The sequence below is a fragment of the Hemitrygon akajei genome, chromosome 6 (genome assembly GCF_048418815.1).
Source record: "Hemitrygon akajei chromosome 6, sHemAka1.3, whole genome shotgun sequence".
Classification (NCBI taxonomy): Eukaryota; Metazoa; Chordata; class Chondrichthyes; order Myliobatiformes; family Dasyatidae; genus Hemitrygon; species Hemitrygon akajei.
This window is the reverse complement of record NC_133129.1, coordinates 123078357-123096558: the sequence shown is the minus strand read 5'-3', so window position 1 is coordinate 123096558 and position 18202 is coordinate 123078357. Positions and strand designations below refer to the sequence as shown.

The 18202-nt window shown below is 45.1% G+C and overlaps 1 protein-coding gene across 2 annotated transcripts in view; it reads right to left on the bottom strand.

Annotated features, from left to right (window-relative positions):
* Positions 1 to 3778, bottom strand: part of creb3l1 (cAMP responsive element binding protein 3-like 1) — a 188476-nt gene extending 184698 nt beyond the window's left edge. For both annotated transcript variants that reach the window (XM_073049177.1, XM_073049176.1), the window contains exon 1: positions 3202 to 3778. In XM_073049177.1, coding sequence (XP_072905278.1) covers positions 3202 to 3300 — 99 coding nt within the window. In that variant the 5' untranslated portion in view covers positions 3301 to 3778. The remainder of the gene's footprint in view (positions 1 to 3201) is intronic.
* Positions 3779 to 18202: the final 14424 nt, after the last annotated feature.

The window sequence follows — 18202 nt, the reverse complement described above, 5'->3', positions numbered from 1 at the left end:
AGAGGTCTAGAAGATAAAAGGATGTAATGTTGAGGCTTTATGAAGAACTGGTGAGACCTCACTTGGAGTAGTGTGAGCAGTTTTGGGCCCCTCTTCCCAGAAAGGATGTACTGATATTGAACAGGGTTCAAAGGTGGTTCACAAAAATGACTCCAGGATTGAAAGGCTTGTCGTATGAAGAGCATTTGATGGCTCTGGCCCTCTATACACTGGTATTCAGAAGAATGAGGGGCAACCTCATTGAAACCTATCAAATGTTGAAAGGCCTCGATAGAGAGGATGTGGAGAGACTGTTTCCTATGGTGGGGGAGTCTAAGGCCAGAGAACACAGCCTCAGAATGGAGGGGTGTCCTTTTAGAACGGAGATGAGGAAGAATTTCTTTAGCTAGAGTGATGAATCTGTGGAATTTGTTGCCACAGGCAGCTGCGAAGGCCAACCCACCGGGTATATTTAAGGCAGAGGTTAACAGATACTTGATTAGTCAAGTATGAATGGGTACGGGGAGAAGCCCGGAGACTGGGGCTGAAAGGGAAAATGGATCAGCCATGATGAAATGGCACAGCAGACTCGATGGGCCAAATGGCCTAATTCTTCTCCTATATCCTATGGTCTTATAATGAGGATAAGAGACAGCAGTAGAGTCATTTACAAGGAAATGTCAGTTCAAGCCACTAATGGTTGTGAATTTAATATAAATGGACAAATTAGGAGGAAGATAAGCCCACTTAGCCCCTTAAACCTCAGATTACTTAACTACATCATCTCTGAACTAACTTTTACTTCAATACTCCATTCCATTTACCCCTGATAATCCTTCACTACCTCAGATAATATCATCTATCTACCTCTCCTTTACAGTGAAAATACTGCCATGGGATAAAAGTGAAGGAATTACACAAACCTCTAAAGGTAGGTACCAAATTATTCCATGAGTTTACTCAAGCAAATGAACTCAGTGAAAAATACTTTCTGTGTAAATTTCAGGCACCTGTCTGCATATCTATGTTATGTGTCTAAAATTTACACAGTAAGTATTCATTTGTTGGAGACTCAATCATCCCATTAAGGCAATGCCAGCTTTCTTGGCAGCCACATCAATCTAATTAACTTACTGATTTCCCATTTACCTTTCCTGTCTAACATTCACATCAGCTACCTATCAGGGTGGAGACGTTTCAAGTTCCTGGGAGACTATCTCTGAAGATCTATCCTGGGCACAACTTATCAATGCAATTACAAAAAAGATAAGCTATATTTCGTTATAAGTTTGAAGAAATTTGGTATGTCACCAAAGACTCTAGCAAATTTCTACAGAAATTTGGGGAGCATTCTAACTGGTTGTAATAATTGTCTGGTATGGAGAAGCCAATGCACAGGATCGGAAAAAGCTGCAGAGGGTTGCAAACTCAGCCAGCTCCATCTTGGGGGTTAGCCTCCCAGCATGGACGGCATCTTAAAAAGGTGGTATCCATCATTAAGAAAGCCTATTACCCAGGACATGCCCTCTTCTCATTACGAACAGAGAGGAGTTACAGGAGACCGAACTCAACAGTTTCTTCCCCTCTGCCATCAGATTACTGAATGAATCATGAACTCATGAACACTATCTCACTATTTTTGCTCTGTTATTTGCACTACTTACTGTGTGAATGTGTGTGTGTGTGTGTGAGTGTGCATATAAGTATGAGTGTGCATGTGTGTGAGTGTGTGTGTGTATGTGTGTGTGTGTGTGTGTGTATGTGTGTGTGTGAATGTGAGAGTGTATGTGTGTGTGTGTGAATGTGTCTGTGCATGTGTGTGGCTGTGTGTGTGTCTGTGTATGTGTGTGGCTGTGTGTGTCTGTGTGTTTATGTGTCTGTGTGTCTGTGTCTGTGTGTATGTGAGTAAACGTATGTGTTTGTATGCATGTGTGAAGGGTATATATGTACATTTTTTCCTCTCTTTTATAAATTGTGTGGTAATTTATAGTCTATTTTATGTATTGCAATGTTCTGCTGCGACAATACAACAAATTTCACAACATATGCCAGTGCTAATAAACCGGATTCTGGGTATCACACCAGCAGGTATACTCGACCACAGGAGAGGGAAGAGACCATTTCTAACAACCATTTAGAACATCTCAGATGACGAGTTTGGATGGAAATGCTAACACACACTAAAATCATGTTGCACTGTCACCTTCACATTCCTACACCGGATACTCCCCACACTGTCATCAAAAGAGTCACTGTACCCCCACCCAGCCGCCCTCAGAAGTCTTGCTTCCATCCCTCGCCAACACTATCACACCAACAGCTGGAACCTCCCTCCAAATGGTTTTCCAGGTTAGATATTTCATTAACACTGTCTTAAAGTAAACTTCAAACAAGCATGTAAAATTCATGACATTAAAATACTTTAAAACAAAATTGCAATTGTGATCGAAATAACTGTTGGACAATTCTTACATTCCATAAAATACACACTCCTTTCAGATTAATGTCACACATATAAATGAAAAGCAGCACACCAGCTGAGTTAAATAGTCAGCAACAGGGGAAACACAGCGTGCTTTGCTTCAAACCAAATTCCCACATGTTGAATGCAAACCACTGCACTCTATCTTTCAGAAACACTGACACAACTGGCTTATATAAATATTATCACAGCCTTATAGACATTACTTTGTTTAAGTATGACTTGGCTTGAGGACGACGGCAGATGAAAAATACATGTGGCCCTGAGTGAATGTACAGCTTTGAGAAGGAACATGTATTTGTCGGTATTCATGTGAAGACGTGTCTGTGATGAGATGCTGGATGTGAGACCGTCTTTTTTTCCTGTGCCTGTATCTCCCTCTCTCTCTTCCCATTTCTGTTTGCTTTTCGAGAGTCTGAGTCGTTCTGGTAGAGAGTATGGGTATTATATGTGCATATGATATGCGTGTGTGTGTGTATGCACGAGTGATGTGTGTGTGCAAATATGAATACGTGTGTATACCTTTGTGCACATACGTATGTGAATATGTATAGGTGTAACATGACTGATTGTTCTCGTGTGCATTTTTGTGCCTGTGTATGTGGTCCCGGAGAGATTTTTTTTTTAAAAAAGAAATGCACAAAGAGAAAGAGTGAAAGAACGTGTTTGCAGAGATGGAGACGGAGAGAAGGATCTCGCTGCTCCGGCAGGAGAGTGAGCTGGTTAAACTGGCCACATACCACATTGCTGAGGAAATCAGTTTCGTTCAGATCCTCCAAATCCACAAGGCTCGAAGCTGCGAAGAGTTTTTCTGCCCCGAAGTTATCAAGGATATCCATAGTGGCCGAGACACGGGGGATTCCGGACTTGGGATCTTCCAGCTGTTGAAGCTCGGCCGGGGGTTTGGGGAGAGCCACCTCTTGAACCCCCAACCCTGACCTCTGGCACCGCCGGCTAGGGGCTCGCTCGAGCTGCCCCGCTTTCCGGGGGCTGCGCTCTTTCCACGATCTCCAGCGGCCGCCGATCGGTGTCAGGCTCCTCCGATCGGAATGGCAATGCGAGGTTCCCGGTGACTGTCTGATCTGTCAGTTCCCAGGGTCTCGGCTGGATCTCCAGGCTCCTGTCTATTGGATCTCTCCTGGTGTGAACTCGCTGCCTCTCCCTCTCTCTACCCGGTTCACACCCCCTCTCACAGCACTTAACCCCTGCACCCCACGACACGCCCTCTCTCAGCAATTAACCGTTTGAGAACACGGAGCAGCGTTCACGAACGTCTTTGACCGTGTTTTTAGGAGTTGCCATCGTTTGACAATTACATCGGCGCCATGGCGGGCAGTGAGGCGAGAGGGGCTGGAAGGCGCACATTCAAGCCCGAGCTCCTCGCCATCAGCAGCGCTTTGCCCAATGGAAATCTATCAGCAGCCACAGGTTGCTAAGCGACACCATTTTAATCAGCAGCCACTAATTTAGCAAACACCGCCTCCCACTGTACAGGTAAACAAACTTCACGTGTGTTGTATTATTAACTAGCCAGCGATCAAAAAAACATCCGCGCGTTTGAACTTTGCCCCGGCTGAAACACAATATGCCATACACATGAACACTATGCTAGGCTAAAGCATCCATATTATTAAAGTTCTATTTACTAATTAGAAGCAAGATTAGACGCAGAATTAGAATTAGGAACTTCCCGTTAGCTTCAAGTGGTTAATAGTTGATCTGCTGATGGAGACTGCATCATGGAGAAGCTGTTCAGCTTCATAGAATAACTGAATGGTTACAGCACCGAAGGAGACCATTTGTTCTTTGTATTTATTTATTGAAAGAGATACAGAATAGACCCTCCTTGCCTAGCAATCCCCCGATTTAACCCTGGCCTAATCACGGGAAAATTTACAATGACCAGTTAATCTACCAACTGTTTTTGGACTGTGGGAGGAAACCGGAGCACCCGGAGGAAACCCACGCGGTCACGGGGAGAATGTCCGAGCTCCCTACATGCAGCGGCGGGAACTGAACCCCGGTCACCTGTACTGTAGAGCGTTGTGCTAACCACTGTGCTACCCTACTGCCCTGTCAAGTTTGTTCAAGCTGTCAGAGAAATTCAGCTGGCCCACTGCCCTGAACTCAACCCATAACACAGCTAATTATTTCCTTTCATTCTCTTATCCTGATCCATTTTGAATGTTACAGCTGAACATGCCTCCACTGATACCCCTGGGAATGCATTCCATACACTAGCAACTGGCTGTGTAAAACAAACTCCAGTCCTGTCAAAGGCTCTCGGACCAAAACCTCGACCGTGCTCTTTTCCATAGATGCTGCCTGGCCTGCTGAGTTCCTCCAGCATTTTGTGTGTGTTGCTCAAATTTCCAGCATCTACAGATATTCTCTTGTTCAGTGGCTTACTTTGGGATCTTTTGCTGTCCATGCTCACTCCCCTAACCATCTTCAATCCATGTTCACGAGTCCAACTGGAATAGTTTCGCCCTGTGTTCCACCAACGGAAAAAGTTTCTCTCCATCTATAGCCCTAATGGTTTTAAAGTCCTCTAATAATTCCTCCCACAAGCACCTCTGGTCCATGGAGAACAATTCCACCTTTCACAAACTAAAATCTCTCTTTCTTGGAGTCGCCTTGGTAATTGCATTCAAAACCTTCACATTTTCTTAAGGTGTGGCATACGGAATTGGACAGAGTACCCCAGCTAGTGGACAGATTCAGTCTCTTGTTCAATGCTGACGCACAAAACAAATACACTGTGTCTTTGGAAAGGAAACATCCACTTAAACCAGCTTGTGATTTCTCATGAAACGATTATGGGGCAACTTGTGTCTCCAAGTCCAAGATATCCTGGAGGGGAGTCCTACAGGGAAGCTCTCATGTCACCTCCGGTTCTGGCCATCATGTCCCGGTGGAATATTGAGGTGAGAAAGGAGGGAAGAGGGGAACAGAGTAAATTACTGCCTACCTACAAACAAGAAAAAATATGCAGAAAGTAATGACGACTATGATGACTTTTTATTAACGGTGCTGATTTACAAGTATTAGCGAGCATTTTTGTCTCAGGAAGTGGGGGCAGCCTTGTCTCCTCAGTATTCAGAAGTGTGTGTGTGTGTGGGGGGGGGGGGGTGTAGGGAAGCTAGCAATTCTTCCTTGCCCACCTGGCAACAGGGTAGCTGGTTGCTCAAGATCTCCACAGGCACTCAGCTCACCCAGATCCATGTAGTTTGCTGATCTGGCCCCACATGACGTGAACTCTTTCCCCTCACACTAATGCTGGTGTCTCCTTCTCCATTTTTCAGACAAGGCATCAGTAATAGAGGGTGAGACAGAGAGAAAAAGAGTGTGTGTGTACATGCAAGAGGGAGAGAGGATCTGTATGTGAGGGGAGGAGACATTCAGTGTGAGGGAGAGAGTGTACGAGGGAGCTTAGAGAATCAGCAAGCAAAGAAATGAGTCTCAGTGTATGAAGGAGAGAAAGCATCAGTGTGTGCGGACAGAACAGTCAATATGTGGGGGAGGGAGTCAGTGTGTCTGTGTGTGAGTGCGTGTGGGACAGACTGAGCATGAGGGAGAGTCTGGGGAGAGAGTGAAAATATTTGTGTGTGGGGGACAGGGGGAGTCAATGTACAAAGAAGGAAAAGTGTATGGGAGAAAAGGTGAGTGTGCAAGGGAGAGAGAATCAGTTTGTAGGGGTGAGTCAGTATGTGAGATAGACAGAAGGTCTGTGCAAGGCAGAGAGATTTAGTATGTGGAGGGAGAGAGAGAGAGACTGTGTGAGGAAGAGAGAGAGGAGTTGAGTATGTGAGGGAGAGTGAGTAGGTGAAGTTTAGTTAGTAGATGAGCAAGTGTACGGGGCAACACTCTGCAACACTCCAAGCCAAAAAATTGTGGTTCAGACCTAATGATGCATAATCCACAATTTCCGCAAAATCAGAATTTGGATCCCTTGGTTATTCGCAAAGGTTTTACAGCTGCTTTCCGATGTAAAAATAGATGTGCATATTTTGAAACTGAAATGGTCTTTAAGAACAAAATTGTCTGTGTTTATTTATTTCTGCTTCTATTTTTGCACAGGATTGTAAAATGCAGTAATCCAGCTAACCCTGGCAGCTCTAATTAACCTGTGGGTTGAACACAACTGGGCCTGAACACAAAACCAAAGCATTCTGGATGCTGGAACTCAGAATGTGCTGGAAATGCTCTGCAGCTCAGGCAGTGCCTGTGAGGAGAGGAAGTGTTTCTAGGACAGCCTTTTGCTGGAAGAAAAGTGTTTGAATGCTGACTTTTAATAAACCACAACTCAGATAAGAGAGGCCTTAACTCTGAGTCATCAGTTTTGCCTCATAAAAACAGCGGCTGCCATGGTTTTGACTAAGTGGGTATATTTGCACATTAATTAAGCATTGAACTTACCGCAGAATGTTGTAACTGTAATGAATAACATGTACCTCTAAAATAAGTGTGGATTTTTTAAGGATACCATTCTCGTGGCACCAGATCAATCATATAGAATTTCATCCTGTTGAGTGGCAATTTCTTCTTTTATTCCTTTCTGCCACCTTTCTCACTCTCGAACTACAATCTTGCATTGTCGGTATGTGATTTGCCATAGTGTTCTCCCACTTTAATTCATTCCCCTTGCTCCTTCTAATCCTTATTTCCCACTCTTTTTATTTGCATTGGTTAAGGGCATGTGCTGTTTGACCAGATGCTCGCTAAAGTCACACCACAATCGGCGAGCACATTCAGCAGTTCTGTAAACTGACACGTGAATAAACAAGGCTAAGAAACCAGAGCAATCTGTTGATCCAAGACTGCTGATCAAAGATTATTGGCAGAGGACGAAGTGTAGACAGGAGCATGAGATTACAAAGTGACAATGAAAGATGAGTATACCAAGCCATGGCAGATGTACAAATGAAGTCATCATTTTGGACCAAGGAAAATATAGGTATGAGTGTTTTTAAATGATGAAAGACTTACAATATTTATTCAAGGAAATTCATTGCCGCACAGAGTCATAGAGATGTACAGCACAGAAACCAGCCCTTTAACCCATCTAATCCATGCAAAACCATTTAAAATGCCTTATTCTAATCCGTCCAGGGTCCATGAAGTTGATGCCACCTTGCCTTGTTTCTATAGACTCTGCATCCATCTCCTGAGTTGATACAGATGCAAAAAATTTATTTAAGATCTCCTCCATCTGTTTTGGCTCCACACATGGATTACTGTTCTGATGTTCCAGAGGACCAATTTTGTCCCTTGCAGTCTTCTTGCTCTTAAAATATCTGTAGAGCCCCTTAGAATTCTCTTCACCTTGTCTGCTAGAGCAATTTCATGCCTTCTTTTAGCTTTCCTAATTTCTTTCTTCAGTGTTTTCTTGAATTTCTTGTAGTCCATAAGCACCTCATTTGTTCCTACTTGCGTACACCTGCTATCCACCTCATTTTTTCTCTTAACCAGAGTCTCAATATCTCTTGAAAGCCAAGGTTCCCTATACTTGGTCTCTTTACCTTTTATTCTGACAGACACGTACAAGCTTTGTACTCTAAAAATTTCACTTTTGAAGGCCTCCCATTTATCAAGTTCACCTTTGCCAAACAAATAACCCATCCTAATCCACACTTGCCGAACCATTTCTGATACCATCAAAATTGACCTTACTCCAATTTAGAATCTCAACCCGCAGAACAGACCTATGTTTTAGCATGTTTACTTTGAAACTAATGGCATTGTACCCTGCCTCATTCCCTACTAGCGGATCCAGTATTTCAAACCCTCTCATTGGGATTTCTACGTACTGATGGAGGAAACGTTCCTGAACACATTTGACAAACTCTATCCCACCTGGTCCTTTTACAGTATGGGATTCACAGTCAATATGTGGAAAGTTCAAATCACCTGCTATAACAACCTTGTGTTTTTTGCAACAGTCTGAGATAACTCGGCAAATTAGATCTTCTAAATCCCTAGGACTGTTGGGTGGTCTGCAATCTAGTCCCATTAATGTGGTCAACCTTTCTTATTTCTCAGTTCTACTCACTAGTCATGTTCTCCAGTCTGTCCTGATGGAGCACTGCCGTGACATTTCTCCAGACTAGTAACAACACCCCTCCTCCTTTAACCCCTCCCACTCTGTCACATCTAAAACAAAGGAAACCCGGAATACTGAGCTGCCAGTCCTGCCCCTCCTGCAACCAAGTCTCACTAATGGCTACAACGTCATTATTCCAGGTGTTGATCCATGCCCTGAGCTCATCCACTTTTTCTACGATACTTTTTGCATTGAAATATACGTGTCTCAGGACACTAGTCACAGCATGCTCAAACTTTTGATTCCTAACTTTGTCCGAGGTCTTAATCTGCTTCCACAATCTCTCCACTAACTGCTGTGGCAATCTGATTCCCAACCCCCTTCGACTCTAGTGTAAACCCCACCGTGCAGCATTATCAAACCTTCCTGCGAGGATATTAGTTCAGTTCAGGTGCAAACTGTTCCTTCTATACAGGACCTACCTTCCCTGGAAGAAAAGTCCAGTGATGCCCTCCCCCTACACCAACTCCTTGGCCACATGTTAAACTAATTAATCTTCCTAGTTCTGGCCTCACTAGCACGTGGCATGGGTAGCAATCCTGAGGTCACAACCCTGGAGGTCCCATCCTTTAACTTAACACCTAACTCCCGGATCTCCCTCCGCTGACTTTGTCACTGATCCTACCCATGTCATCGGTACCTCCATGGACCACGACCTCTAGCTGGTCACCTTCCCACTTGAGAATGCTGGGGATTCCATCTGAGATGTCCCGGGCCCTGGCACCCATTGGGAATCTCCTTCTTGCCCACAGGACCTCCTTTCTGTTCCCCTAACTAATGAATCCCCTATCACCACAGCATGCCTCTTCTTGCTCCTTCCCTTCTGACTCAGAACCAGAGATCTGACTGCTGTGACTTTCCTCGGTAGGGTCATCACCCTTGACAGTATCCAAAGTGATATACCTGTTGTTGAGGGGAATGGGTACTCTACACTGGTTCCTTCACCCCTTTCACCTTTCGGACTGTCTCCCAGTTTCCTGTGTCCTGCACGTTGGGCATATGCCTCTCTATATGTCCTATCACCTCTTCAGCCTCCCAAATCACCTGGAGATCGTCCAGTTCCAGCTCTTTAATGTGGAGTGTTAGAAGCTGCAGCTGGATGCACTTCTCACAGTTGTAGTCGTCAGGGACACTGGACATCTCCCTGCCTTCCCAGATCCTGCAAGAGGAGCATTCCACTATCCTGCCCGGCATCTCTCCTGTCCTAGCTGAGCAAATATAAAGAAGGGAGGGGAGGGGAACCCCTACCTACAGCTTTTCTTCTCTGACTGAAGCCTCTCTTCGTTGAAGCCTTGAAGAGCTAAAGCTGCAGAATCACCAATCTAACTCTTGCCCGCTCCAACAATGGCCGCTCTGCTTGCCCTTGCCTTCCTTTGATTTGTTCCTGCTAATCAATCCCAAACACTGATTGGTCCTAGGTCAGAGCTCCAAAATTCTGCCACAAGTAGCTGCCTTTTCTATTCGGTCAGTGGACCCGAGTGAAATTCCCTCCTCTCAAACTTCTGATCTCCTGATCGGTCGTTGGTCAGAGTTACAAAATATTACCATTACCATGACTTGCTGCCTTTTCTACTCCGTTAGCAAGCTTGAGTGAAATTCCCTCCTGATCTTCTGATCTCTAGTTCAGTTGCTGGTCAAAACTCCATATTTTTACACAAAATATTGAAATGTACCAGAAAGGCACACATTAATAGAATTTCAGCCTATATTTCCAGAGCACTATACTAGAAAATGAAGGATACACTTATACAAGCCCAGGTTAGACTACATAAATGAAACACCATCTATAAATTTGCTAATGACGCAACTACGGTTGGCAGAATTTCAGATGCTTATGAAAGGACGTACAGGAGTGAGATATGCCAGCTAGCTGAGTGTTGTCGCAGCAACAACTTTGCACTCAACATCAGTAAGACCAAAGAACTGATTGTGGACTTCAGAAAGAGTAAGATGAGGGAACATATACCATTCATCACAGAGGGATGAGTAGTAAATAGAATGAGTGATTTCAAGTTCGGGGTGTCAACATCTCTGAGGGTCTATCCTGGGCCTAACATACTGATAGAGCTACAAAAAAGGCATGACAGTGGCTATATTTCATGTGGCATTGAGGAGATTTGGTATGTTATATATATATAGATACATACACACACACACATACAGAGATATACAGAGTCTGGGCAAAGGGATGAACAGTGAACAAGAGGACAATGCGCACGATAGGCTGTTGGGCAGACATGACATCATTACAAAAAGATACAGCAAGGCCAAAAGGGTTTAATAAAAGAAATCACAACAATATAGTGCCAGCAACCAATGAGACTAACAGTAATGTCCTGCAGACAGTTCACAAAACTACTTCTTTTAAATACTACTACTAATGTGTGTGTGATTAGAGCCTGTAATTTGCATTTTGATAATTTGATAATTTGCTTCTGGGCCAGCTGAGCGATGTGGTGCTTTTGCTAGCCCTGAGGGAATTCGGCATGGTCGAGAATGGAGTGTGCCTCGTGGTCGAGCGCAAACCCATGATCGGCTCCAATCCTCGAGCAAATCGCTGATTCAAGCGTCGAGCAAGATTTAAATCAACGAGAATGAGAGCAGAAGGCGAGCAGATGTTCAGGGCCATCTGCCTGCGTTAGACTGGTCTCCCTCTCCCTCTCGCTTGCTGCTACCAGAGGAACGTGCAGGAGTCTTGGGTCTTGAGCAAGGTTTGATTGGTGTGGACAGGACCCGTTTTCAGAGGATTTCGCAGTTCATGTTATGATGCGTTTCTGGTTTCGGTTACTCCTTTTTTTATTGCTATTTTGCACGATTTTGATCGGGGTGGACTGGCTCTCTGGCAACAAGTGACACAGCACTAAACCGAACAGAGCTAAACTAAACTGAAAATTCCTCAAATGTTTCAAGGACTCTGCGGTTTGATGTTCAGCATTCTGTGCGTTATTCATTAAGTTTTGCGGTTTGTGCAATTTGTTCTTTTTTTTGCACGTTGGGTGCTTGATGTTTTCTTTGGACAGGCTCCACAGTTTTTCTTTGTTTTGTGTCACAAGTGTGGAGCACAGGTGTACCCAAATGCAGGACACAAACAGGTTTTGTAGCGGTAACAAAAATAGAGTTTATTAATAGTTACGAGGGAAGCAGGGAAGCAAGGATTGTACAGAGAGACATCAAGGAGTGAATGAAGCGGAAGTGGGAATATGCATGGCTGGAGCTGGGCTCAGACCCTGAACTTAGACTGGGACTCAGGGCCTGGGCTTGGCCTGGGACTTGGGACCCGGACTCAGGGCCTGGGCTCAGCCTGGGACTTCAGACTGGGACTCAGGGCCTGGGCTTGGACTTAGCCTGAGAACTTGGAATTCAGAACATTGGAGCCTGGACTTGGAACTCAGAACATTGGAACACAGAGCCGGGACTCCTCGTGGACGCAGGACACAGAACACAAAACACAAAACACAGCAAACGGCCAGACCCGCACAGCGGAGACGAGGATACGAAGAGACAGAACCACACAACGATAGACAGTTCTTTATCCTGACACAAAGTGGCTCCAAGTAGACTTGGCTCGCTCCAGCAAGATGACTTGCTCATATTTGCTTCAGTGACATAAGGTGACGTCCGATGATGATCTAGCCCTGAGTAGCTGTAAGCCGGACACTTAAATACTGCCGGTTCAGCTGAGAATCAAGTGCCTTTAATTACAGAGCCCAAGAAACATGGGGAGACAATGAGTTAAAGGAAAACAAGGAGTCAACGGTCCCGATCGTGACACAAAGGAAATTTAAAGCAAACCAGGGATCATCGATCAGGACTGTGAAAGTTTTGTGCTGTCTGTGGGGAAGACGAATCTCAGGGTAATGCACTGCATACATAACTCAATAGTAAGTATCCTTTGAATCTTTGAAATAGTTACAGCCAAATCACAGAGTTAGAAGGAAACCTGGGACATATGACAAAAATTGCTTATGTGCCTGGGAAGCTGACAGAGGAAAGGTGAATGGATATCTATCCATCAGCCGTAACCTCTCCATTACTGTTTTCTGAGAGAGTGTAGAGTGGCTAAAATCTAAAGTTATTACACACTATGTGAAGGCTGGTTGAGACAGAGTTCTTTGTCATTGCATAGAGCTTCTTTGAAAAAGTATAAGATGCCAGGAACTGAGCAGGAGGAACCTGCCACATAACTAGTGTTCAGGTGACGTGCTTGTGACTTGAATGGACGTGGTGGATGAAGTGTATTCCAGCCTGATGTTGGGGGAGCCCGCTTGGTTAGTCACAAGTATGGCATGCACCAACAATGAGGTCATTCTTACCATTGTCCATTACACTCTATAATGAGTCAATCCATACCCAGGGAAATGATGATCCTCTCCTGTTAGACTGCTTGAGGTAACTTAGTTTTCAATCTTCCTTACTTCTTTTCTAGTATTTGTATATTGTGTATCTGTTCACTTGTAATGCTACTGAGACACTATAATTTCTTTATGAAGTATCTATCTGTGTTGAAAGAAGTAGGTTTCCATTTCACCTCAATGAGTGTGCTGTGTTTTGGATGTTGGGTTTGTCATCAGGGACAGGAGGCTGGAACCAAGTGCAGGACAGGAGGCTGGACCCAAGTGCAGGACAGGCACTGAAGTACTAGGGGCAGGACAGGAACAACTAAACAATAGACGAGATGTGGTGACTGTGGTGTGCATGAGGGATGTGACATTCAAAGTGATTCTGGGGTTCCAGGATACTCTTAGAGTTCAGTAAAGGAGGATCCCAGAGTTCAGGCAAGGCAGGATCTTGGAGTTCACTGGGCAGGCCACATAACTCCTGGGCAGGGCCCAGACCTCCCAGGCAGGAACACAGGGGTCTGGGCATGTCACAGGACACCTGGGTAGGTAGCAGGGCACAACCCATCAACAACAAGAGATAGGTAGGGGCAGAGACCTCTGGGCAGGCCACATAACTCCTAGGCAGGGCCCAGACCTCCCAGGCAGGAACACAGGGGCCTGAGCAGGTCACAGTGTACCTGGGTAGGTTGTAGGGCACAACCCATCAGCAGCAAACAATGGAAAGGGGCAGAGTCCCCCACCAGGCAACAGCAGTCCAGCCAGGCTTGCCCAACAGAGGCAAGGGATAGGAAGGAAACTAGGTCCAGGGTAACTGCCAGACTTACTCAAAGAACTCATCTTTAACAAAAGTCACTCCAGAACAGGGTAGACAGAACAACCCCCAACTCCACTCAGTCCCAGAGCCCCCTATATACACTGCCAGCCAATGGGCATCAGGTGCGCCTCCTTGAGCCCCAACAAGCCAGGATGATCCACAGGTGTGACTAATTGGGCTCAAGGGTGAAAGGAGGGACGGCTACAAGACCTGGAATGCAAGCTCCGGACCGGATCAAGACCCGGAATGCAAGCTCCGGACCGGACCGGACCATAACAAGGTTAGAAGGAAATGAACGGACCAGAGTTCCTCTCCTGCATCTACTGACCGTTAAACTGCTGGATGTGGCTTTAACTATGTGCTTTTGGCTGGCCACATGAAATAAATGTTATTGTTTGTTTTAATTAGATAATCATGGACAGACATGAGGAAAAGGATATTTAAGAGACACAGGAGATTCTGCAGATGCTGTGAGTCTTGAGCAACACACACACAAAGCTCCTCATCACTGCTCTTTCCTCCCTCTCCCTCACCATCTGCCCATTACCTCCAATATTGCATGGGCTTCTGCCCTTTGCCTCCTCCATCAAATATTTCCTAGACTCTCACATCATTCTCAACCCCCGTCCCCCAACCAACTACCTTTCCCCTCTCACCTGGACTCACCTCTCACCTGCCAGCTTATCCTTCACCCCCTTCCCTGACTTCCATATTCTGGTGTCTGCCCTTTTCCTTTTCAGTCCTGATAAAGAGCCTCTGTCTGAAATGTTGACTGTTCATTTCCCTCTATAGATGCTGCCTGACCTGCTGAGTTCCTCCTGCATTTTTTTATGTGTGCTGCTCAAGGATATTTAAGAACTGTTAAGAAAAAAGAACATAGTGTTGAAAATAGGAACAAAGCCATCGACAGAAAGAAGCCAGAAGAGAGAAAGACAAAACAAATGGTTGAGCCAAATCCAGGAAAGAGATGCCAGAGGCGAAAAGATAGAAATGGAGATTAAATGAGATGGAGACAGTGATTATGAGCAGGATAACGATAAAGACAGCAAAACAGAGACAGAAAGAAACAGAAAATGAGAGGGCAAGAAACAAAAGACAGAGACAGAGAGAGAGGGGCAGACGTACAGATACAAAATGTGAGAAGGACACAAAAAATGAGATGGGTAGAGATATAGAAAGAGGAAGATGGAAACTGGCAGTGAAAGAGACTGAAGTAAACGCAGTCAGATAAAACTGTAAGGGACAAACATCGCACAAATTATTTAGAAACAATTACCAGCAATAGAAACATACAAGCAGTTCATGTATTTTTACATCAACTTCCTCTTCAAGATGATGGGTACAAAAATGTAATTTATGACAATATCAATGAAGTTTGAGAGAATAAACTAGCAGTCATGGAAGTAAAAAGAAAAATTTTAACGTCAAACAAGAGAAAATCTGCAGATGCTGGAAATCCAAGCCACACACTCAAAATGCTGGAGGAACTCAGCAGGCCAGGCAGCATCTATGGAAAAGAGAAGACAGTCGACGTTTCGGTCCGAAACCCTTCAGCAGGACTGGATGAAGGGTCTCGGACTGAAACATCGACTATACATTTTAATGTGCTTAAAAACCAAGGACAATACTGTGGAATAAAGTTTGACACTGCACTATGTACATTAAAATAATGTCAATGTGCATACAAGGTGGTGTCAAAGTGATCATTTTATAGTAATAAAATCCCACTGGTTTCCTTGGCTACGTAAGTCTAGGGAATACACACTCCGGTCCCAGCAAACCCATGAGATTGAGACGTTTCTCCCACCCCAAACCCCGGTTTGTGTGGATGCTGTGTAATTTGCTACCCTGTGCCAAGAAACAACAGACAGTACACTGCATACGATTAAAGGAATTATACTTATGAATTTTAACTAAAGGGTTAGTAAAGAAAAGAAAGGAAAAACAAAAAGGGCCCATTATAATTAAACAGTCAAATGTGCAGCAGTTGGAGCTCATCTCTTTCCAAAATTCACCGATGCTCAGTCAATCTCACCGTCTGGCTCCATCGAATCACGGTCTCCCCATCGGGTCGTATCCTACGACCGGTTCTGTCCAGCGTCTTCTCTCTCCATCTCATGCTGAACAAAAAGACCCAGCTCACATTCCAAAGCATCCGTTATCTCTAACCATAACCCAAACACTGATTCTACAATAAAACCATTCCCAGGGTGTTACAGTGACTATTGCACTGATAGTTCCAAATCCACCCACAGCACACGAGGCCCGGATTGAATCCAGGTCACTGAAGTTCAAAGTTCAGAGTATGTTTATTATCAAAGTACGTATGCCCTGAAGCTCGTTTTCCCCACACACAGTCACTAAACGAAGAGGAACCATGGAACCAAGCCATTCAAAGAAAAACATCAAACATCAAGCTCCCCCCCACCCCCACGTGCATAAACATTACGCAAATGGCAACAAAAAACTATCAGTTTTGGATTTCAGATTCATTTATTTCTAATATTTACTTCGAAACATACAGCGAAATGCATCACTTGCGTTAACAACCAACACAACCTGCAAGTGTCTCCATGCAATTTGGCGCCAACGTAGCGTGCTCACAATCTTCAGCAGAACAACGCAAGGAACCACAACATTAAAACATGCATCTTTCCTCCCTCCCACCCACCACACACAGGACCGGCCGCCTCCAGGCCATCAGCGGGCATGTAGACTTCGGGTTTCTGACTTCCCCAGTAGACTCGCAGACCCATCAGGCCTTGACTTTCAGACTCGCCGACTTCATTTTCCATGTTCGGGCTTCGAGCACAGGTCCTCCTGCCTCCTGCCGGCACGGACCCCCGACCTCAGGACCTGGTGACCTGGGGGGGATCAGTACTTGAGAGGCTGACTGTCCTCGTCCTTGCAGGTCCTCATCCAGAGCATCTGACAACCTGATACCTGTCCTGATCAGCTGCCTCCGGCCCACGGAGGGCTCTGACCTGGCCTTCAACCTGACCACACTGGAGAGGAATCTACCCACCTTGTTGAAAGTAGCTCACGCCTGTCAGAGCAAGCCAAAACAAAAAGGCACATGGAAGGATCTCCAAGGCTGCTGAGAGGGGAAACAAAACATGAAAAAGAGACAGTAAGTTCAATCTAGAATGAGCAAAATAATTACTGTTTTTTAAAAAATTAAAATGCCATTTTTTCAGCATCGACTATAAACCCAGCATCAAAACCTGGGAACTACATCACAAGAAATGGTATCTTGCAGGTACAGCATCTGCCACCAAGGAAAGTTCCCCAGGCAGTACTGGTGCCGTTTATGGTCTGTCTCCGCTCTCAGCCTGAACGTTGCAGGACTAGCACCAGATATTTCAGCACGTGCTAAATGCCCTTTCCATTGACCACTGGCACTTTACAGAGAAGTCCAGCTGTAAGTGGAATGCAGCACTGATACACAGAGTGACAGGATTGGTAAAGAGACAGGCTGTTTGTTACAGCAGAGCTATGCGGTGCCCAGCTTTCTCCCGCACAATGCATCCCTCCGACAGGAGCACACAGAACAACTCACATCACAGGCAGCAGCACTGGCCCACTTACACAGGATACCAAGCTTGGGAAAGTTGCAAGTGCAAGCAGAATTTTTAAAATGAACGCGAGGAATCGGCTGTAAGGAAGGAACTAAGCATTGTGCTTTATTTGATTTTATTCAGTTAGTTTGAGTAAACTTTTTAAATGTGTGTGACTGCTTTGGTATTCCAACATTTGGAACTTTTATGCTTTAATTGTTGTCAGAAGACTGGGATGGAGACCATGCCAGAAGGAGCAGCGTGTTGCATTGGCTTCTGGAGGGCAGCTGGCCAGTCAGCAGCCCAGCTATTCGGTTCTCTGTTCAAAGATGGCTGGGTATGGTGAGGTGCTATCAAGCTTCCCGCCCAGGTGGGACATGGGGTCCAGAGGCCCATTGCTCACATTAACAATGTGTTTGAGAATGTTTATATTCAACATATTAATCATTTAGTGGGCTACAAACGAAGGGTGGCTTGGTAGGAGAACTTGTTGAGTGGCTACCTCACATCTCCATTGTCCAGGTTTGATGTTGACCTCCAGCGCTGTGGGCAAAGTCTGTACATGTTCTCCCTGTGACTGCATGCAGACCTGATGTCCCAGAGACTGCAGACTGGTAGGGAAATGGGCAACTGTAAATTGTCATAGAGAAGTACAGCATGGGACAGGCCCTTCAGCCCATCTAGTCCATGCTGAAACCATTTAAACTGTCTACTCCCATCGACCTGCACCGGGACCATAGTCCTCCATACCCCAACCATCCATGTACCTATCCAAACTTCTCTCAAACGTTGAAATCAAGCTCACATGCACCACTTGTGCTGGCTCCTCAGTCCACACTCTCATGACCCTCTGAGTGAAGAAATTTCCCCTCATGTTCCCCTTAAACTTCTCACCTTTCACCCTTAACCCACGACCTCAGTGGAAAA